The 22,612-nt window shown below is 40.3% G+C and overlaps 1 protein-coding gene and 1 long non-coding RNA gene across 2 annotated transcripts in view; one reads left to right on the top strand and one right to left on the bottom strand.

The window, feature by feature from the left end:
* Positions 1–524: 524 nt before the first annotated feature.
* SMU1 (SMU1 DNA replication regulator and spliceosomal factor) lies at positions 525–21,328 on the bottom strand. The gene is made up of 12 exons (XM_025852815.2): positions 21,175–21,328; positions 17,135–17,345; positions 15,473–15,625; positions 14,163–14,273; positions 12,716–12,844; positions 11,204–11,323; positions 9,355–9,471; positions 8,604–8,731; positions 6,954–7,080; positions 4,369–4,536; positions 2,105–2,257; positions 525–1,035 (listed from the first exon to the last, which is right to left on the bottom strand). Exons 1-12 carry the CDS (start codon positions 21,198–21,200, stop codon positions 937–939), a joined length of 1,542 nt encoding a protein of 513 aa, XP_025708600.1. The 5' UTR covers positions 21,201–21,328; the 3' UTR covers positions 525–936.
* The window catches only part of LOC141370684 (uncharacterized), a 44,273-nt gene continuing 22,694 nt past the window's right edge, over positions 1,034–22,612 (top strand). Inside the window, exons 1-3 of the long non-coding RNA XR_012374941.1 lie at positions 1,034–1,488; positions 2,609–2,726; positions 20,549–20,735. This is a non-coding gene — a long non-coding RNA (uncharacterized lncRNA). The remainder of the gene's footprint in view (positions 1,489–2,608; positions 2,727–20,548; positions 20,736–22,612) is intronic.

Raw genomic sequence — 22,612 nt, 5'->3', positions numbered from 1 at the left:
GCCCAAACAAATAAGGTCTCAATTTCTTGAAGTGATCCCTGCACAGCACCTTCAACATCTACATCAGTGCACTGAATACATCTTTGGTTGAAACATAAAAGACACCCATGTGCAAAGTATTTTCAAGAGTTTTGCTGGCTTTTTTTTAACTGGTAAGGATGCACATAGCAAAAAAAGACTTCTCTAAATCTCAGGTCCTTTTCCTTCAGAACAATAGCACATTTTCAATGCCAAAACTGAATTCTCATAATGGATCCTGCAACTAGTTCTGCCCAGAAGATGGAGATGACAGTCCCTGGAGTTGGCTAGAACACATGAGAAAGCACAGCCAGGAAGAGTGAGTGGACGGTGAGGGCAATGAAAGGAGGACCCTGTGCAACACCCAACCTTTGTACATTCGATCTGTCTTGCTAAATAGGAACAGACTTCCCGCTGTGCTGGGATTAATAATGCTTTGTCCCACCCTCCCACTAGATTCTAAATAAATATGTTAACTAGGTGAGCACTTATTTAAAAACAAAGCCTCCGAAAAGGGTAAAGTTTATTAACATCTTAAAAAAACGGACCAGCAAAGAGCTACTGAATATGGGATAGTTACTTATTCACAAGTTTTACTGCAGGAGGTACATTTTCATCACTATTTCAAATCAAAGGAGTACAGTTTTCTTCTAGAAAGCAGTATTTCACTCTTCAGGTAGATTACTGAAAACATTAAGTGATGACTGCCCCAGTTAGAAACAGATAAATGAATACCCTAAAAATATATATAAAAGGGTAACTGCTACTTAAACATGAATTGAATTTTCACAAAATTATTCTTGTTCCTAATTCACACAATTGTTTAGAAAAGGTAGCCTTAAAAAAAAAAAAACAATACATGAATATGTCTTCACTTAAGTACATGCTCTCAAGCAAGTTTTAAAAGAAAAGTGGAAATTAGGGTTTCCAGAGCTTTAGGAGTCCATCCTCACTGTAGGTAGCAATCAGATTCTGATGGGGGTGATGTGCAATACCAATCACATCCTTCTCGTGAACCTGGGAAAAGTAAAGTACTGGGTTAGAGGATATAGGTCTATAAAAATCACCCCGAAGAGGCTTCCAGAGCTGAGTGGGAGAAGAGTGAAGCTTCTACTTCTCACCAAAGAAACTGAACCTAAGGCAGCCTTGAAGAGGACTAAACAAAACAAAAACAAATGAGGCTATCACTCTGCTAGTTCACATTTTTTGTACTGTTTTTCATAATGTGTGAATAATGCTTTGTCCCAAATCACTTTTGCATTAGAGCTGATCCTACTCACCATCACTATTTTGTAAATTCTAGGCCAAGACAGTGGCTAAGACCAAATGATTCCATCAACTCAGTGAACTTGTATTTTCCAGACCCCTCAGCTAGGCACCCCTGAGATCTGTATGGACGCCTGACAGGGCAGGTGCATCAAAAGCTCACTCAAGAATCATGTGAGACCAAGAGATGATTTTCTAACATGGGTATGTATATAATTTTTTATATGTTCATACCACTTCTCCTTCTGGACCACAGAAAACTACATTTTCCCTGTCCCCCTGGCATTTAGTCAACCATGTGACTGAATTCCAAACAAAAAAGAATGAGGAACAAAGTAACATAAGCCACTTCCAGATTGAGTCTCAAAAACATCCAGTGTAGCCCTCAGCTAGTTTTTCTCCTCCCGAGATCTTGGAGGCCACATATTCCAAATGACACAACCAGAAGATGGAGGAAGACTATCTAACTCCTATCACACTGTGGCATAACAAGAAATAAGATGTATCTGTCACTCTCTGATCCCAGCAGGGAGGATATGGCTAATCTAGCTAGCTAGACAGGCATGTTCCCTTTCTTATGTCCACCCATTCTATTCACTTGAAGCTGAGGGCTCACTGAAGGATGACCTTTCCTGAGAGAGGAGGTAATTCCATACCATTACTTATGGGCCCTTTATTTTATTTAGTGATACAATTTAGTGATACAATAAATTTTTTATATACCAAGCTTCACACAGCAGTCTGGAAAAGGTTCATACTTCAGAGTTCAGAAAGACAAGTATTAAATTTCTTGAGATGGCCTCAAGTCAGTAATACTCACTGTCAAAGTTCTCTCCAGTTTGCCAGTGACTGTGCTAAAACAGTAGAGCACAAAGTCCTCCCCGACACAGTAGATCCACTCACCGCGGGGAGACAGGGCGCAGCAAACAAAATCACCACCTTCCCTCTTACCAGAGCTGAAGCTCCTGACAATCTAAATCATACCATACCCGAAGACAAAAACAAAATATCTGCATTAGCAGCAGTTCCAAAGCAGCAGTTTTAACTAACATCTTTACATTGTTAAGTCTGCATTTTGGTTTACTGACATTTATAATTAGATCACCAATTACACTCACCATGTGCTAACTCCTCTTGCCTGGGAAATATTCCACGGGGTAAGCTATCTAAACTTAATCATATATCCCAAGTTACCAACCCTGCTCTTTAGTCTACTGTCATTTTCCCCTGAAGCAAAATCATTACCACCCAAACAATTTCTAAATCAATATACTACCAGTTCTCAATGCTCTGTGGACTTATACTCCACCGTTTCCTCTAACAGAATGGGATGCTTTCCTCATGCAAGATGGAACTCTGTCTCCAAGACCTTGCCTGCTCTATTTTACACACCACATCATCGTAAATCAAGCTGAGTGAAAGCAATCTCACGAGGTTAAAAGGTTACATACCATATGATTCTATTTTTACAACATTCTCAAAATGACAATAATAGAAAGCAGATCAGTGGTTGTTAGGGGCTAGGGATGGGTGGGGGGAAGGTTTGACTATAAAGGTGTAACATGAGCAAGTTCCTCTGGGGATAATGAAAACAGTTCTGTATCCTGATTGCGGTGGTAGTTACAAAAATTCATGGAACTTGTCGCCTCAAAATGAACGCATGTAAAGACTAATGAAACCCAAATAAGGTTTGTATTTGAATTAACAGTATTGTATCAATGTCAATTTACTGGTTTTTGATAATTGTACTATGGTTACATATGATGTACCAGCAGAAAATTAGGAAGTGGGCAACTACAGCTGTTATTCAGGGACCCAGGAAATAGTGCAGACCAGCCATCTCAACCATGTGCTCTTTGTTTGTAAGTTAGTTTAGTTAGTTCAGTCAGTCTATCTCTGTCTCTATTTAATCTCTACACCCAACCTGGAGCTTGAACTCACAGGCCCAAGATCAAGAGCTGCAAGCTCTTCCAGCTGAGCCAGCCAGATGCCCCTCAACCATGGGTTCTAAACTACAAATCTATCAGTGATAAGAGCTAATGGGATGGAGAGATGGTTCCAAACACCAGCCCCTGGCTCTTCTCCATGCTCAGCAGAATCCCCAAGGGCCCAAGCCAACATTTCAGTAGCACCACAACACATTCCCAGGGCTTGAGACCTTAATCTTGACACTCCTAATGTCCCTGGTGCTACAAAAGTGCCCTGATTACAAATACGTATCATGAAGACACTGTTGCCCTTCTCCTATGACTCGAGTTCTACCTCAGATCGTGTGGTAACTAGATGTACTGAGTAATCCACATACTGTAGCTCCCTTACTCAGACAGGGAGTGTTATTAACAACAGAGGTTTGAGCTGCCCATGTCCACTTATATACAGATTTTTTTAATTTAATGTTTATTTTTTTTTAGTAATCTCTACACCCAGTGTGGGGCTCAAACTCTGAAATCAAGAGTCGCATGCTCTTCTAACTGATCCAACACTCCATGGATTTTTAAAAAAATACAGTATGGTACTGTAAATGTATTTTCTCTTCCTTACGATTTTCTTAATAACATCTTTTTTCTAAGCTTACTTTATGGTAAGAATACAGTATATAGGAGTGCCTGGGTGGCTCAGCCGTTAAGCGTCTGCCTTTGGCTCAGGTCATGATCCCTCCCAGGGTCCTGGGATCAAGCCCCGCATTGGGCTCTCCGCTCGGTGGGAAGCCTGCTTTTCCCTCTCCCACCCCCCCGCTTGTGTTCCCTCTCTCACTGTGTCTCTATCAAATAAAATCTTAAAAAAAAAAAAAATACAGCATACACAATACATACAATATACAAAATACATGTTAATTGTTTATGTTATCGGTAAGGCCTCCAGTCAACAGTAGGCCATTAGTAGTTAAGTTTTGGGGGGAGTCAAAAGTAATAGGCAGATTACTGTCCAGGGGGTTGGTGCCCCAACCCCTGTATTGTTTTGGGGTCAACTATGTACGGTTTTTGGAGTGATGAACCCATATTTGATTATTGGAAGGGCCAGAACCGAGGCATGATTTAGGAATGGCCCACAGGATCTGTGCAAAGGCACTTTCTGAGCACTCACCTGCCCCTGCATGTTCATGATGACCACTGTATTTGATCTGTTACACACCACAAAGTGCTCTGGATTTTTAGGAAGCAGGATCACACTGTTGACAGTGATATCTGTCCCCGCAGTGCTGCCCAGGGATTTAAAGGTATTTGAACATTCTGTGGTCTTCATATTCCAGATCTATAACACAAAAATTTAAGGCATTAACATTTTTGGGGTGTAAGAATTTATAAAGTTTGGGGATTAAAAAAATGAAAATTTGGGGTGCCTGGGTGGCTCAGTTGGTTAAGCAACTGCCTTCGGCTCAGGTCATGATCCTGGAGTCCCTGGATCGAGTCCCGCATCGGGCTCCCTGCTCGGTGGAGAGCCTGCTTCTCCCTCTCCCTCTGCCTGCCTCTCTGCCTACTTGTGCTCTCTCTCTATCTCTGTCAAATAAATAAATAAAATCTTTAAAAAAAAAAATAAATAAAATAAAATAAAAAATAAAAAAATAAAAAAATGAAAATTTGGTAACTAAAAACAAACAAAACTGACAGAAAAAAAAGCTTCTTGATTTTTAGTCCTGTCAAATACCTAGCTTTGCCATGTACATAGTAAGCACTTACCATGTCTGCTGATTAACTGGTATCAACAAAAGTCACAAGGCTATGATCTTTTCTTAAAAAATTTTCCTAATGAGCTATGTATGTTCAAAATTTGCCACACATCAACACTGCTACTGTCAACCAGAAAGCTACCCTTATCTGGATATCAAAATAAAACATGGGCTTTTTAGAATTATATGCTTAGGACTCTATCCTGAGATTCTGATTTGATAGCTCTGGGGTGGGGCATAGACACGTCCATTTTTAAAAAAGCTCCACAAATGATTCCAGTACAGCTTGAACCACTGAAAAGAAGCGACAGTATTGACACACATGAGGATCCATGAAGTAGAAGTCTCTCTTGGACACGTGTATTACCTCTCCCAGCCCAACATCTCTTCTGGTAATAGTCCCCATCCTAATGCTTTTCACCTTGCCCTTCTGGGCTATTATGACCTGCTGGGGTTAAATCACACATCACAGTTATTGAAATCTGAGATGTGCTTGGAGAAAAATGGACCAAATCTTGAATGGCATTGTCTGGACACCATTCACTTTAGGTATACAGACACAAAAGCCTCAAAGGCACGGACTGTGTTGTCTCCTTTGTGCTTTCAACAGAGCTTAGCACAAAACAGATGTTGAATACCTATAAACAGGAGGAAATAACTGCCCCACTAATTCCCCAGTGTTTATTTTCCTAATTTATACTGGTATCATCTGCCCCAATCTGTTCTCTAAAGCCCAACTGCCTTCAGGAGAGAAATGAACTTTTCAGTAAAGAGTTCTAAGGCTCCCAGTGTTTTCTGTCCAAAAAGTCAGTGAGATGCTTTACCTGACTCACTGAAGAACTAAAGGAAAAGACCACAAAACAAAGAGGGATAGACAGGCAACCTCCCACTGGCATTTTACAAGTTTGTAAGGCCCATACACAAAGCACAAAGAGGGCAAATCCCATGACTAAAGTACTAAGAGCTCTGTGTACCTCCCCAACCATCCTGAGGAAGACTTTCCTACCCTCAGGTTCCTGGTTCAATTCCCAAGCCAGAACAAGCAATTTCAGATGGGGGGGGGTCTTTTAGGCATTTGTGTTAAAATGCTTAGGTCTTCTGCCACAAACTACACACATACATAAGGCAATTTAAAAGCAGGTCCAGAAGGGGTGCCTGGGTGGCTCAGTCGTTAAAAGCAGGTCCAGGGCGCCTGGGTGGCTCAGTCGGTTAGGCAGCTGCTTTCGGCTCTACTCGTGATCCCCGGGTCCTGGGATCAAGTCCTACATCGGGCTTCCTGCTCTGTGGGGAGCCATCTTCCCCCTCTGCCTCCCTTTCTCTGTCTCTCATGAATAAATAAATAAAATCTTTTAAAAAAAATTAAATAAAAGCAGGTCCAGAATGTAAATGGGATTGTCTCAAAGATCTCCAGCAATTTTCTATTTGGATTGCTCATCTCTTTTAGGAAATGAGGCCTGCTATTAAAATAACCAGACCTCTTAAGGTGCTGAAGATCCACTATTTGCAGCTGAGAGCTGAGGACAGTAAATGAGTATTTGAGAAAGGGCTTAGTTATGCTCTACACCTCTCCTGCCCCTCTACAAATGCTGTTGGGAAGGCCCCCTAAATGTTGGGGGGTCAGGGGTCGGGTGAGACTGTGCAATAAAAAAAAGATCTATTTATCTGGCCACTAAGCCCTTTGTAAACTTGACTATTCTGGGTGAACCAAACCTTTATCAAGATAGACTTTAACGACTATAAATGGAGTGTGACTTAATATAGGCCTCCACACCCTTCCTCTTTTCCTACACATGATAAAGTCTATTTTGATTATGTAAGTTTGAAACTGGAGGTCCTTCAGTAGGGATCCACCAAAGAATATTACTACTGTCTCAGACTCTCATTTACAGCTAAAACAGCTAGTAAAGTTTACTCCACCACAATCATCACTATTATCACCACTGAAAACTCTTCAAAGGACAAAAATAGAAACCCCAAAATAGACCAGTAGCAAATACTTAACCTTTACAGTGCCATCAGAGGATGCACTAATAATATAATGTCCATCTTGTGTAAAAGTTGCTTCATTAACAAAGGAGGAATGGCCACGAAATTCCTTCAATGTTTTCCCAGATTTTAAACCATGAATTCTATCACAAAAAGAAATTTACAATTAATATTCTATAGAATGCAGGGTGCCCGGGTGGCTCAGTCAGTTAAGTGTCTGCCTTGAGGTCGTGAAACCAGGGTCCTGGGATGGAGTCCCACATCAGGAACCCTGCTCAGTGGGAGTCTGCTTCTCCCTTTCACTCTGCCTTTCCTACCCACTTGTGTGTTCTCTCTCTCGCTCATTCTCTCAGAAATAAAATCTTTAAAAAAAAAAAAAGTTTATGGAATAAAAAAAAATTTTAAAGATTTTATTTATTCATGAGAGACAGAGAGACAGAGAGAGAGAAGCAGAGGGAGAAGTAGGCTCCCAAGGAGCAGGGAGCCCGAAGCGGGACTCGATCCCAGGACCCTGGGATCATGACCCAAGCAGAAGGCAGATGCTTAACCATCTGAGCCACCCAGGCGCCCTAGACTGCAATTGGGACCAAATATTCTTTCTTTTTTTTTTAAAGACTTTATTTATTTATTTGAGAGAGAGAGAGAACGAGAGAGAGAGAGCACATGAGAGGGGGGAGGGTCAAGGGAGAAGCAGACACCCTGTCGAGCAGGGAGCCCGATGCGGGACTCGATCCAGGGACTCCAAGATCATGACCTGAGCTGAAGGCAGTCGCTTAACCAACTGAGCCACCCAGGCGCCCCCAAATATTCTTTCAATGAGGGGCGCCTGGGTGGCTCAGTCGTTAAGCGTATGCCTTCGGCTCAGGTCATGATCCCAGAGTCCTGGGACTGAGCCCCCATCAGGCTCCCTGCTTAGCAGAGAGCCTGCTTCTCCCTCTCCCCCTGCTTGTGTTCCCTCTCTCGCTGTATCTCTGTCAAATAAATAAATAAAATCTTTAAAAAAAAAAATCTTTCAATGAATTACAGAAGCTCAAGTTATAATATCAGATGAAAAAAGAGGACTATGCAATTATGTATGTAGTAAAATTTTCATTATGCCAAACAAAACAAAAACAAAAGCTTGGCACAAAGACTGGAAGAAGGGGCACCTGGGTGGCTCAGTAGTTAAGCGTCTGCCTTTGGCTCAGGTCGTGATCCCAGGGCCCTGGGATCGAGCCCCACGTCGGGCTCCCTGCTCCGCGGGAAGCCTGCTTCTCCCTCCCCCACACCCTCTGCTTGTGTTCCCTCTCTCGCTGTGTCTCTCTCAAATAAATAAATAAAATCTTAAAAAAAAAAAAAAAAAAGACTGGAAGAAAATATGCCAATAATACCATAGGCTTCTGTTCAGGGACAGACTTCTAGGTCTTGGCTATATTTGTAATATGTCCTCTATGGTGCTTCTGCTGCAGGTGGGTCAAAAATCACACTTTGAGAAACATGAAACACTGCTATAATCCCTTTCTAATATCTCTTCTGGGTGGACTCAAATGAACAAAATAATAACAAGGTCTCACATACACTCTTCATATAACACCATCTTGGTGAAAGCATAAGGAATCACGAGTACCTCCCTCCAGTGCTTCATTATAGCAAACCCAACTGAGGGAGTTTGGGGACTCTTACTTACCGAATTGTCTGGTCAAAAGAGGCACTAAGGATCTGACTACTATCCTTAGAAAAGCTTAGACAGGTGACACCTTTACTGTGTGCCCGTTCAAATCTCCTTAAACACTGTCCACTCTGAATCTTCCATACCTTTATATATAAAAAAAAAAAATAGTAAAAACTTGTAAATAGAGTCCCACTCTAGCCTGCAAAGCCAAGCAAGATGCAATGCTCAATAGTGTACTAAAAACAGCATTAAAAATGCATGCTAATAGTTGAATATGGCTGCTTCACGTAGTGCAATAACTGAATCCTCTGAAACTTAAACCTCTTTCCTTGTAAATTATTAAAACAAAAATTCAGACTCAAAGTTCACTTAGCAGAGAATTTTCTGTATTTTATCTAGCCCAGGGTGTTTTACCAGCAATTAAATACAAACCACAGCTAGTCAACAGCAGACCATCCCATTCCCTAAAAAAAAAAACCCAAAGTACAACACATCATATAAGGGGAGCCAGGGTGGTATAGCAGAAGGGCATGAGGAGCAGATCTGAATTGAAGTCCCAATCTAAAAGTTACCAACTGTGTGACCTTAAGCTGATTATTTACCCTCCCAAGGCAGAGTTATTAGGATTAAACAAGAAAAAGTAAATTAGCATAAAGTTGATGCTCAACAAACAGTTACTGCTATTAAGCTATCACATGTGGAACACTACCTCATTGCAGAAGTATCAAAATGTCTACATATAAAGGTCTGTGCCACTAATAAATACCTTGATTTTTCCATCTTGGGCCCCGGTTGCTAACATTTCTGTATCTCTGCTGAAACACATGCAGAGGACAGCATCATCCATCATCATAAAGTTATCCTGGGCCTGGTATTTAAGATCCTAAAGGAAACAAAGATAAGCAGTTACCAAAATAACACAAAACCCCCAGTTATGCCAGATCTCTACAAACTCACTAAAAGCAGAATAACGGATTGTGCCTACTCTAAATTTCTAAAGCAAATACTAGTGCCATGTACACGTGTTCCTAATGAACAACTGCTAGTGCTGGGAATAAGTAATTTTGTACACTTCAAATTAATACTCTAAAAAATTCCAAGGTAACACCCTACATCTTTTGCTTACTGATCTTTTTTCTACGCAAAATTCCCCTACAATTCCACATTGTACATTTTTAATGTATCTGAATTTATTTTAGGGTATGATGTGAAAAACCAATGTCTTTTCCAAATTGTCAGCTAATTTTCCTAAAGCCATATATTGACTAATCGACTTGTGACGTTTCTTTTATCATCCATTACTATTCAGAACAAAGTATCTTCATCTTTTACTAATTACAAAGTAAGACTGCATCATGGTTTAGGAAAAAAAAAAGCAAACTATAAGGAAATATATGAAGCAGAAAATGAAAACCACTCATGAATTCACTACCCATGGAATGGAAGTTAGTATTCTATGATAAAGATTATATTTTAAATCAGTGGATAGTCAATAAATACCTATTTAGGAAAAAAAGTTGGATCTACACCAACTTCACCCCCCTAAACAAATTCCAATGGATCAAAAATTAAACATAAAATGAAACATGAAAGCACTAGAAGTTGTAGAAGAAAAAGATGGATAAATATAATGATACAAAAAAATTAAGTCTATAAAACAAAATGATGAGCAAAGTCAAAAGATAACAGTCAAAACTGAAAAATATTTGCAATACATTACAAAGATTGATTTCCTCAACCTATTCCTAAAAATCAGTAAGAATCCAAAAGAAAAACAGACAAAGGATAGGAAGACTTCACAGAACAGGAAATATCAGTGGCTTTTCACATATAAAAAGATATTCAACTTCATTCATAATTAGAGAAACAATTAGTACTACAATTACGTTAGATTAGAAACAGTAAGTAATTGCTTACGTATACCTAGAAATTCCAGGAAGGTTACATAAGAAACTGATGACCCTGGCTGGACCAAGGAAGAGAACTGACCAGCTGAGGGACAAGGATAGGAGCAAGACTCTTGCTCTTGCTCCTGAATAACTTCTCTGTTTTATAAAATGTTGTATCAGATAGGGGCACCTGGGGGGCTCAGTCGGTTAAGTGTCTGACTTCGGCTCAGGTCAAGATCTCAAGTGTCCTGGGATGGAGCCCTGTGTCTGGCTCTGCGCTCAGCAGGGAGTATGCTTCTCCCTTTCCCTTCCTCTCTGCTCCTCCCCCTGCTCATGTTCGAGCTAGCCCTCTCTCAAATATTATCTTAAAAAAAATGTTGTATCAGATGTATATATTATTCATTTAAAAAATAAATTTATAGGGCGTCTGGGTGGCTCAGTCGTTAAGCGTCTGCCTTCGGCTCAGGTCATGATCCCAGGGTCCTGGGATCGAGTCCCACATCAGGCTCCCTGCTCAGCAGGAGGCCTGCTTCTCCTCTCCCAACTCCCCCTGCTTATGTTCCTGCTCTCACTGTCTCTCTCTGTCAAATAAATAAATAAAATCTTTAAAAAATAATAAATAAATAAATAAATAATAAATTTATATTGTAAAAATAACAGGTAATTTAAAAACAAAAAATAGATAATTCTCCCATTAGAAAAGTTAATCTATTTTAAATACTTTACCTTCCTGATTTTTCCAGTCGTAAAGTTCCAGACTTCAATGAATCCATCAACAGACCCAGTGACCAAATACTGACCATCTGGAGAAAATCGAGCACACTCCACATGTGATTTCTGACCAAACTGTTTCAAATGAAACAATGAAACAGATGCATTTTTATCTACTGACCTTAAAACAATTTCCATTTTAACCTTTTGAGAAATTCTGCCCTAGCACAAAGGCATAGCTAGCCTATATTATGGAGTATTGGAGGGGTATTTCTATATCTGGACAGAGACAATGGATATATTTTCTCTGACAGTTTTAAGTCTGGGCTCTCAGTTTAAACTAGGTTTTTTTAACGTGAAGTTGGTATTCCCAAAGCAATGTGAAAGGACTTGGAACAAATAATCCTATTAAAATACTCAGTAAGTTTTTACCTGAAGCAGCCACTATCAGTATGACTTTCACAGTCAGTATGAGACAATATGTTGTATATCTAAGGGACAATTCATTTTTTCAAAATAAATGTCTGTTTTCCTATACTGCTTTGTAAACAAATTTTCCAACCGGTTTCTTTTCATGACCTTCATTTAATCAAGTGGTAACATTTGGCTGACTGACTCTAGAATTAGAGCTGACAGACTATTTGCCTAGATGTATCCTGAGCATTTACCAGCAACGATGTTCCCAATAGAGGAAAACTACAGAACATTAGACAAATGAGAACAGAGAAAAGCTCTATTGTGAATTTCGTTTTAAATGCCAGAAAAGGAAAGTCTTTATAAAAGAAAATCTTAGCCCAGCAGCATAATTATAATGGATTTCTCTCTGTCACAAAGGCTTCAGCCAGGTAAATAGAACAGTACTACTCAGAAATATCTTTACATGCGAATCAGAACACATAATCCAGAAAAGATAAATTCAAAGCTCTAAGCCAAAGGTCCAAGATTTGAGGAATATGAAATATTTCAAAATCTATAAATTCAGTAACAGCACAAACCCAGAGAGAAACTAATAGAAAGGAGATGCTGAAGTAGCAAATAGGCTTGAAATTCTAGGAATTACAGCAATTTCGTGATGGTGCTTTGTCCTAGAAAAGTCTCAGATTAAAATAATAAACAAACAAACAAAACAAGAACCAGCCATGAGATGATAAAATTATTTTCCTCGACCACCACACAAGCCTGCTTTACAATTCATGCCTGGTACTTTGCCAGACATGTAACAGGCAAAAGCAGCAATGATGAACAGGACGAATACACAGAAAGTTCACAGTTAGTTCCAGGCATACCCAAAGAGCTAACCATTCTTCCAAATGAAGGCCTCCTGGGAGGAAGTGCAAGGGCAGAGGATGGGCCAGCTGCCAAATTTATCGATATACACCCGAGGTGTGCCACTGCCAGACCCCAGGAGGAGCCCAGTGGTCACCAGCAGCAACCCTGAATGTTGTCAGCTCCTGGCACATGGCCTGGCTGAGCAAGCAGAGTCCTCAACAAATGATGAGCAAATGGCTGAGTATCTAAGGATCCTACCTTAATATGCCTGCTCAGCTGTGTAGGAAACTTTTCTTCTTCCACATCTTTGACAGCCGCTTTGCCTCGGAACAAATCTATGGTCATGCCGGGAGGAAGCAATCCCTGGTGCTGCTGCCACTTCAGTGCCTGTCAGCAAAGAAACGCACACTAACCTGCTTGGCTGTTTCGAAGATCTAGTCCTGACTGCTTAAAGCCCAGCCCGAAAGGACCAGGTTAACATCCACACCCACACACCTTTGGCCCTCCAAAGACAACATAATCTGTGCAACTCTGTGTCTTAGGAACACAGGCTGATCCCAGGGTGCAAGGGAACTCTGAGAGCCAACAGGTCCGTATTTCCATATCTATTTTCTTAGAGGTTTGACTTTTATTATAAACAAAATTTGGAAAACAAAAATCTCCCATAGTCCCAACATCCAAATAGAGCCACTGTTGGTTAGCATTTTATGTATACTTTCTAGTGTTTTCCCCCTTACGTGTTTATTAACATATCTGTAATAATATTCTATATAAAATTTTATATTGTTTTCACCTATCCTCAGATCATGCAATGACATAACTATCAGTTCGATGGCTGTAAAATATACCCTACGTGGTGAATGTTTTAAGTTTAATTGATATATTAATGGACAGTCACACTACCAATTTTTTACACGGTTAAATTATGCCACAATAAACACTTCTGAACGTAAGGCTTTTTCTATTTAAGGGATAATACTCACTGAGAATAGATTCCTAGAAGAAAAATCATTGAATCCAAAAAAGAATATGAATGGTTAAGGCTCTTGATAGACACTGCCAGACCGTTTTCCCAAAAAGTTGCAACTTCAACAGTGTTTATGACTGCATTATGGGGAGTGGAAAAATCATGGATTTTGGAGACTGATGGTCCTAGGCTAGATCATTTGCCAACTCTTATTTTCATTTATGTTCTTTGCCCATTTATCTATTGTATTTTTACTATTTTTCCTATCAATTTTTGAGTTTTTAATGTGATCAGGGTCGGGACTATGAGCCCCACATTGAGTGTAAAGATTACTTAAAAAAAAAAAGGTCCAGAAAAGTTAGGTAATGTGCCAAAGACCACATTAGTTGGTAAGTGAGAGATCCTGGATTCTAACTATGGTAAACATTTATTCCAATTTGCCTTTGACAGTGTCCTGCACAATGATCAACAGTACCCTTAAGCCATCCCAAATGGGATAATAAATTCTACGATCATCCTACTTCTAACTAAGTCTAGAGCTTATGCTATTAACCACTAATCTGTATTGCTTCTCCCAGGAAAAATGAGGGTGGCATGGCACAGGTATTGGTACAAGCAGCTCTACAGGTAGTCCCTAATTCTAAGGATGTCTGATTTCTTTAGCCTGTACATATATTTTATATATAGGAAACAGTACCAGGAGTTCAGGGTAATTTCAGTTCCATAGACTTTAATTACCTGCCCCAGCAATGCCATGAGACGAGATGGAGGCACCACACTGACTTCCCCAGCTAAGGCCTGGGCAATTGCTGCTCTTCTCTTCTCTTTGCTACTTCCATCTGGGTATGCCTGAAAAAGGAGAAGGATATGAGTGTGCTTACTTAAAAACAACAATAATCATCAAGCAGAAACATTTTTTTTTTAAGATTTTATTTATCTATTCGACAGAGAGAGAGAGAGCCTGCACAAGCAGGGAGAGCTGCAGGCAAAGAGGGAGAGGGAGAAGCAGGTTCCCTGCTGAGCAAGGAGCCCGATGCAGAACTTGATCCCAGGACTCTGGGATCATGACCTGAGCTGAAGGCAGACACTTAACCGACTGAACCACTCAGGTATCCCAAGCAGAAACATTTAAAAAATTTATAAAAAGAAACTACCCGGTTAAAGAAGGGATTAATTATATTAATTAGTTAAGACAATTCTCAACTCTCCCCACTTGCATTTCAAAAGTATGAGTTGGGAGAGACTTGAGGTCAGCCAATCCACAGTTATTTCTGAAAGGGTCCTACCAAGTAAACCACATCAAAGCCAGAGTTGTTTTTCCAGTTTTTTGAAAAATCTGCAGAGCTGAGGATTCTTTTAGTAATTCTTTGGTAATTTACTTCAGTCCAACGACTCCCAGCCCAGAAGTTCTTCACCACCTCTAACTTGAATCCTGTTATGGTAATCTAAACTTCTTTCCTTTATCCTCATGGTTTCTGTGAGTTTACCCTAACTTTCCACTCTCTAGGACCTATTAAATTCTTCTTCCTCTTTAGTAAAAGGCTGGGTGAGAAACAATGAAACAATGAAACATATCATAAGGTTTGAGAAGAAGAAAAGAGTATCAGTCACCACACTCTACCAGTAAGCATAACTGGCTGAGACAAAAGCATGAGCTTTCTAAGAACTAAAAACGTTGAGAGAAAACTGCACTTGTTGGGCCAAGGGACACAAATGCACAGTAAATATGCTAGCAGTCAGGCAGCACTTCAGGGTCAAATAAGTACTTGGGCTAATGTGGAAATTATATGAGAATAAATTTTTTGCTTCTTTACTAATCAACATACAACCCTCTAAAATGAAATGTGTAGGGGAGGGAAGACCTTCAAATATTCAGAAAACTGAACAAGATTATTCTCTTTAGCATATGTAAACTCCAATCAACACAAATAAACAGTAAAGTATCATTCTCAACAATTAAATCAAAATCAGTATCCAATAAAATGGTAAAAAACAGATTCCATTGTTGCATTTTTTTTTTTAAAGTTAACAAGAGTTTCTTGTCATACCTCACGAGGATCAAAATAAGACCTGGCCAAGAGGTTCTCCAAATGAATATACCGCTCTGGCTGTGTTTGTTTTAACATGATCATGGGGTCAGTCTGTCTCAGGAGTGATCTGGCCGCTCCCAATTCACGCAGCTCTATCAATTCCAGAACAACCTGGAAAATTGAAAGAAAATGTCTGTTTCAATGCATTCTCTTAGTACTCTTTCAGTACAATTTCTGACTCAGAAATGGCCTCCCAACATGATTTCCAATATTAGGAAATATTCCTTTCTCTTTTCCCTAGCATTTTCAGGTGGATAAATGAAGCAATTATAAACGGTAACTTCAATCTTTCTTTTTTTTTTTTTTTTAAGATCTTATTTATTTATAAGAGAGGGAGGGAGCACGAGGGGGGGAGGGGCAGATGCAGATTCCCCGCTGAGTGGCGGAGCCTGACACAGGACTTAATCTCACAACCCTGAGATCATGACCTGAGCTGAAGTCGGACGCTTAAGCAACTGAGCCACCCCAGTCTTTCAACTTCTTTCATTTTTATCTACCCATCTCCTCTCCTCTCTGGCTTCCTGTTTCAGAAACTGAAAAAACTAAAGATGAGAATATTTCCAAGGGCTCCAGAGAAACCTTTCTCCAATTAACGAAATTTTCTTTAGGGATTACTGAACTCATGTGGATTGTAAATAAACAAACTATCCTATTTTTATTTTAACAACACTACATTCCTATTTCCAGAAAGCCCATTCTGTTATTATACAAGTGTATAATAACTAATTTATATGATCTTTGTCCTGGTTTCCTGGCACGGAGCTTCTAAAAACCTTGGAATTTTCCTAATGATCGAAATATCTTCATTATTAATGAGCCCCCTACATCACATATGAGTTTGTGCTATGAAGACAGCTCATGGAAAGGGCTGGTTGCCAGAAAGACCAACCACATTATAGGGGTGAGGTTTTGAGCCAGCCCAACCCCCAAGGAGTGCTGGGGAGCTGAAGATTGAATGAAACCCCAATAAAAACCCCAATGGAGCTTCCTAGTTGGTAAACACATTAATAAGCCAGGTGAGACACTCTGATTCCACAGGGAGAGAACATTAGAAGCTCTCCACTCAGGACCCTCCGAGACCTCACCTTTATGTGTCTCTTCATTTGGCTGGTCCTGATCTGTATTCTTGATAATATAACTGTAATCATAAATACAGCACTTTCCTGAGTTCTGTGATTCATTCTAGTGAATTATCAATTCTAGAGGGGTCATGGGGACCCAGATATGCAGCCACTTGGTCAGAAGTGTGGGTGGCCTGAGACCCCAAAAAAGTGCAGCTTGTGTCTGAAGTAAAGGGAATCTTGTGAAGGGCTGAGCCTTTAGCTTGCAGGGCCTGCACTAACTCTGGGTGGTTAGTGCCAGAACTGAATTGTAATACACTACTTGGTATCAGAACAGTTTATTTAATGATCACTTAAAAAATAATTTTAATTTAGGAAAATCTTGGCTTTTCAAACAAACAAACAAACAAACATACAAAGTAGTACTCAAGCCTTGACAGTATAAGTTTTAAGGGCTGTTACAGTCCCAGAGTGCTTCAAGGAATGCTCACTGATGCTTCCCAGTGAGGGGGCCCTCAATAAACCAAATGAAGGGGATCAGCATCACCTCCACTCTTACCTGTTCATAGAGATCAATGAGGGTTTTGTCTGGCAATTTCAGAGACTGTATAGCCTGTAAAACAGTATCCCAATGGCCACTATTAATGTCAGCTACAAAACTCTCAATGCTGTCCACCGTATTCAGAGATACCGTAGTCTCTTCCTGTAAAGTTGCTAGTGCCCGATGTAAACTGTTCTCCTTTAGGTACTGCATGATAAGACGGATCACGCTGAAAAAAGAAAGCAACTCATTTAGTTCAGGAATCCTCACACACCAAAAGAGTCCACAAAATAAAGCCCCCCTAGCTTATTTCTTCTATTCAGCCATCCTCCTTTCCTCTTTGCTTTCCTGTTATCATGTAAGTAAAACTTTCCAAAAATCACAGAATCTCGAGGTACAAGGGACTCTGAGGATCATCTAGTCCAACCTTCACCTCAAAATTCAAGAACTGGGGTTTAGAAAGGGGAAATAATTTGCCCAGTGTCTCACAGTCAGCTAGAAAAGGAGTTGGTACTACAGTGACTCTCTTACTTCCAAGGCCTAAGATCTTTTTATTATGCCAAGTTTCTTATTAACTTGGCATAATGTATGATTATATTGTTGAATACTTTTTTAAAACACTTATTTATTGGGGCACCTGGGTGGCTCAGTCATTAAGCATCTGCCTTCGGCTCAGGTCATGATCCCAGGGTTCTGGGATCGAGCCCCGCATCGGGCTCCCTGCTCGGCAGGGGGCCTGCTTCTCCCTCTCCCTCTCCCACTCCCCCTGCTTGTGTTCCCTCTCTCACTGTGTCTCTGTCAAATAAATAAGTAAAATCTTAAAAAAAAAAAAAAAAAGACTTATTAGAGAGAGAGAGAGAGTGTGTGTGAGCACATGGCGGGGAGGGGCAGAGGGAGAGGGAGAGAATGGACCCAGGGCTTGATCTCACAATCCTGAGCTCATGACTTGAGCTTACCCGACTGAGCCACCAAGGCGCCCCTACTGTTGTACACTTTTGTGAAATATTTAAACCTAGTCCAGCCATTGACACAATATACTCGAAATGCTTATAGGATGATTTGGTCTATTCTTTTAAACAATAAAAAAAATATGAATTGAGATTTTCTTAATGGGGATTTGTTAAACAATAAGTAGAACTATACTGTATGTAAAAGTGAAACAAAGTAACACCTACCCACTGCCTTTATTACCAAATTTTCAGGACAAGTGAAATAAAAACATTGTGGATTCACTTTCCCAAGGGAAAAGAGCCAGATAATTTCCAAATATTGAGAGAAGAACCACTTTCAACATGTGACAAAACTTTTAAGTTATTTATAGTTAAATATAGTTATAGTTAAAGCTTCTTGATCTTGGGCTTAGTAAGGAATGTGGTGAAGAATCTGTTCATACAGACTATAAAACTGCACTGTACAATGTTGTAATACACTGTTTTCCTTCTTTCCTTAGAAGTACATATGTGGCTCACACTGTATTTCTTTTTTTTTTTTTTTCCTGTTTAAAGAGGGGAGGCAGAAGAGGGACAAATAGAGAAAATCTTAAGTAGGCTCCACACCCAGCATGGAGCCCGTTGTGGGGTTAATCCCACAACCCTGAGATCGTGATCTGAGCCAAAATCAACGGTCGAACGCTTAATCCACTGAGCCACCCAGGCGCCCCTCATACTGTATTTCTACAGACAGCAGGAGTATAGAGGGTCAGACTGTCCTGGCTGGAAGGAATTACAGATTGGACTTTAGCTGATTCCCTCTATCAGAGAGAAATAATAAACATAAAGAAATGAACAATATTTATTGTTTATTATGTACTTACTATATACCAGGTAGTTTTAAGTATTTTAGGCATATCGATTCATTTATTCCTCAAAACAATCCTATGAGGTATTACTATTATGTCCATTCTACAGATAAGGATTTGACCAAGTAACAGAGATAAATGGAAAAATGAAGGCTCAAACTGACAATGTGGCTCTTGAGCACACATCCCTGACAGGAAAGCAAACACCCTCTTCTTAAAAACTCCTACAGAAGGAAACTGATTACTGCTTCTTGCATTAAGTAGTCTTTTCTCTCATGGCCCCTTTGAGAGATACTCAGGTTTAGAGCCCTGCTATTCTAGTACCTACTATCTTTCTTAGGATACTTCCATTTGCACTCCCAAAAAAGGCACCCTCCCTCTAAAAATCTCGTATTTGACACACTTCAAATCAAAATTTACTTTCCTCCAACTCAATGTACAGTTGACTCTTGAACATGGATTAGGGGCACTGACCCGCTGCAGTCAAGAATCTGTGTTTAACTTTTGATTCCCCAAAATCTTAAAAGTTAATAGCCTGCTGTTGACAGAAGCCTTACTGATAACATAAAGAGTCGATTAACATATATTCTGTATGTTATAGGTATTATAAACTGTGTCCTAACAATAAAGCAAGCTAGAGAAAAGAAAATCATAAGGAAGGGTACACTTACAGTACTGTACGATAAAAATATGCTCAGATAAGGAGATCTGCGCAGTTCAAACCCATGTTATTTAGGGGTCAACTGTAATACATAAAGACCTAAAAGCTTTGGAGATAAGCTGGGATTTGAATCAGAGTTCTGTCACTTACTGTGACCTTAGGCAAGTCAGTTAACATCTCTGTGCCTGTTTCCTCATCTGTTAAGAAAAATACCTACCCTGTAGGGTTGACTTATACTGCTTATAGCATGACTGGCATAGAAAATACTCACTAAATAGTAGCTATTACTGATATTAAAAACATGCAGGGGTGCCTCACTGGTTCAGTCAGCAGAGTGTGAGGCTCTTATCTCAGGGTTGTGGGCTTAAGCCCCACACTGGGTGTAGAGATTACTTAAAAATAAAATCTTAAAAACAAACGAACGAACAAGCATGCAGCAGCCCAAGGATGGGAGAATGGTTGGTGTCTGCTCTTATTTAGACCCCAAAGCACGGAATACTTTCCAACTCCTGCCCTGACTTAGCTGTCTTAGTTGCCAGCACTATCACTCTTCTTTGCTTTTTCTCCACAACACTTACTACCATCCGTTAAGTCTCATATTTTACTTATTGTTTTTGTCTGTTGTGTGGGCCCTCCCCAATCACAATGTACATTTTATAAAGGGAAGGATTTTTGTGTTTTGTTAACTACTGCATCCCCAGCGTCTAGAACAGTACATGGTAGACTTCAATATTTGTTGAATGAATAAACCTCCCTTCTTCCTGTGGCAGGTCAAGACAAGTTCTCTCCCTTACTTGCACTCAAGACACAAATGTTATGTCTGCTGGTTTAATTATTATGTATAGGCAAGGGCAAGGTAGACGGTGGAGTCCTAAAAAAGTTCACTAAAGACCGTCTTCAGTCATTAGTCCGCCTCCCCCCCACGTCGATCATTCTTCTGGCCCAATCTTCAGATTCTGTCTCTCCTTTGTAGCTACAGAGAACTCTCTGACCAATCAAAATTCAGCGCCAGATACCGCTTGATAAAACAGCTAATCATTCATTCCAACGGCAGTAATTGAGGCTCTACGGTCCGCTAAGCACTGGGACTATACAGAAAAGGAGCTCCTAGGCGCCTACACAGGCCAGTAGGGTGGGCAGAGAAACAGCTACAATACTGGGTAAGTAAGTGCTGGGCAAAGAAACGCAAAGGGGCCATATAAGCATAGAGGAAACGAATCACACTGTTACAGGGGGAGCGGGAAGAGAAGGAAGCTTAGAATCCAAGCTCCCTTGTGCAGGTAATTAGACTGGAGTCCAGAATGGATGGGCAATTTGATCAGTCATAGAACGCGCCAGGAGTCAGCGATGGCTAGTACTCAGATCTTCAAAGCCTATCCTTCCTCCTAGCCCCGTGCAGTCTCCCATGGGGCTTTGGGCTTCTCGTCCGCGACTTTCTAGTGGGCCCGCCTCCGACGTAGCCAGATCCAAGAAGCTTCTTTGTAGGTAAGAAAAAGCCCTCCACTCCCTAGGCTCTCAGACGCCTCCCCCTGAGCATCTTCCACTCCACACCCTTCACCTCCCCGCCCCTTCGCGAACTTCCGCCACCGCAGGACTCACTCCGAGGACTCGATTTCGATCGACATAGCGATATCTTCACGGGCGAACAAACCAGTCCACTCTTAGGCCCAGTCGCGCAACACACGAAACGCACCTCCGGCGGCCGCCTTACACCACTTCCGCTCGACGTCCGACGTCCGACGCCCGCTCCGGAGACGGCGTGTACGACAGAGGGGCGTGGAGTGCGTGAGGGGCGGAGCTTCGAGCGACTTGTTAGAGGTCTGCGTCTGCGTTCCTGCTCCGCCTACTCCGGAAAAGAATTCTCCCATCTCCTCCCTAAGGGAAAACTGCTTAGAAGCGCTGGTTTGGAAATTTTGCTTTCATCTGATGCAATTAGTTGACTAGGTGTAAAGATAGGATTGAATTCGCAATACCTGACTGGGAGATTAATACATTCGAAACCAGTGGAATACTAGCCAACATTTGCAGGAAAAGTTAAATGGGAAGAAATAAACAGAAAGATGGATTTAAAAGAATAATAGGACTTCGAAGCCAAAACAGTTTAATCAGTCTAATTATGAAAAAGTTGGGGACATAGTTGGGATTTGCATACCCACTTCTTGGAAAGAGCTAAAGTATTTATAGCATTTCCAACTAAGTATTTAGTTTAAAAGAGTTTCACTGCAGTGGTAGATTACTAGAAAAACAATGAAACCAAAGCAAATGTTCAAAGGGAGACTTGAGACTCCTTTTTCTAGATTTCAAACCGTACATTATTAAATTAATAGAGACAAATGAAATGTAGAGATGTCAATGAATTTCATAAAGGCTAGTTTTTAAAATATTGTATTGCCATTCTCTATAATTTAAAAAAATTTGCAGCAAAATGGTAAATCTATATTGTGAATATTACATATTGAAATGATTTATTTGGGGATTTCCTGTTGGCTTTCAGTCTTATCTGATACTGTTCCCAAAGTTCTGCACACAGTTTCTCTCTAGCCTCTTAAATACTGCTGCTTTTTTTTCAAATCTTTCTCTATTTCCCATCAACTCTTCAAGGACATGGTCTCCAATATCACAAAGGTCTTAGAATCTAAATATTTGCTCCAATATGCGGTGAGATAGGTGTGTGATTTCTGAGATTCTTCCACTATCCCATCCCATGACACAACATAGATTATTACATCTTCCTTGAAAAGAGCCAGCTCATTCTCAACAATAGCATATTCATTGTCGCCACCTAGTACTTGTCATGTTATTTTTGCTTCAATCAAGGCTACTTCCCTATTTTACTTATACAAATAAGTCTTCTCTATAATTATTTAACCACACGTTTTATTCTAGTGTCCGCTACACCTCTGCCTTCATTTTAAATGGAATAGCTTCTCTTCTTGTAACTCCCATTAAGTCTTTAGGCCCAAGGATTTAAATATTGAAATAAATATTGCTATATTTTATAACAGTTTTTTCATATGTATTAGACATTATATTTATT

The sequence above is a fragment of the Callorhinus ursinus genome, unplaced genomic scaffold (assembly GCF_003265705.2).
Source record: "Callorhinus ursinus isolate GAN/ISIS: 27379988/994484 unplaced genomic scaffold, GSC_fseal_2.0 scaffold42, whole genome shotgun sequence".
Classification (NCBI taxonomy): Eukaryota; Metazoa; Chordata; class Mammalia; order Carnivora; family Otariidae; genus Callorhinus; species Callorhinus ursinus.
The sequence above is the reverse complement of the archived record's forward strand: the minus strand, read 5'-3'. Positions and strand labels throughout refer to the sequence as shown.

Excerpts from the sequence above, each read along its gene's own strand:
- SMU1 (XM_025852815.2), bottom strand. The coding sequence starts at position 21,200 with ATGTCGATCGAAATCGAGTCCTCGGA. Across the intron at positions 15,626-17,134 it reads TCATTGATCTCTATGAACAG|GTTGTTCTGGAATTGATAGA; the intron begins GTAAGAGTGGAG and ends TCAATTTTCCAG. Across the intron at positions 2,258-4,368 it reads TCATGAACATGCAGGGGCAG|ATTGTCAGGAGCTTCAGCTC; the intron begins GTGAGTGCTCAG and ends GGTATGATTTAG.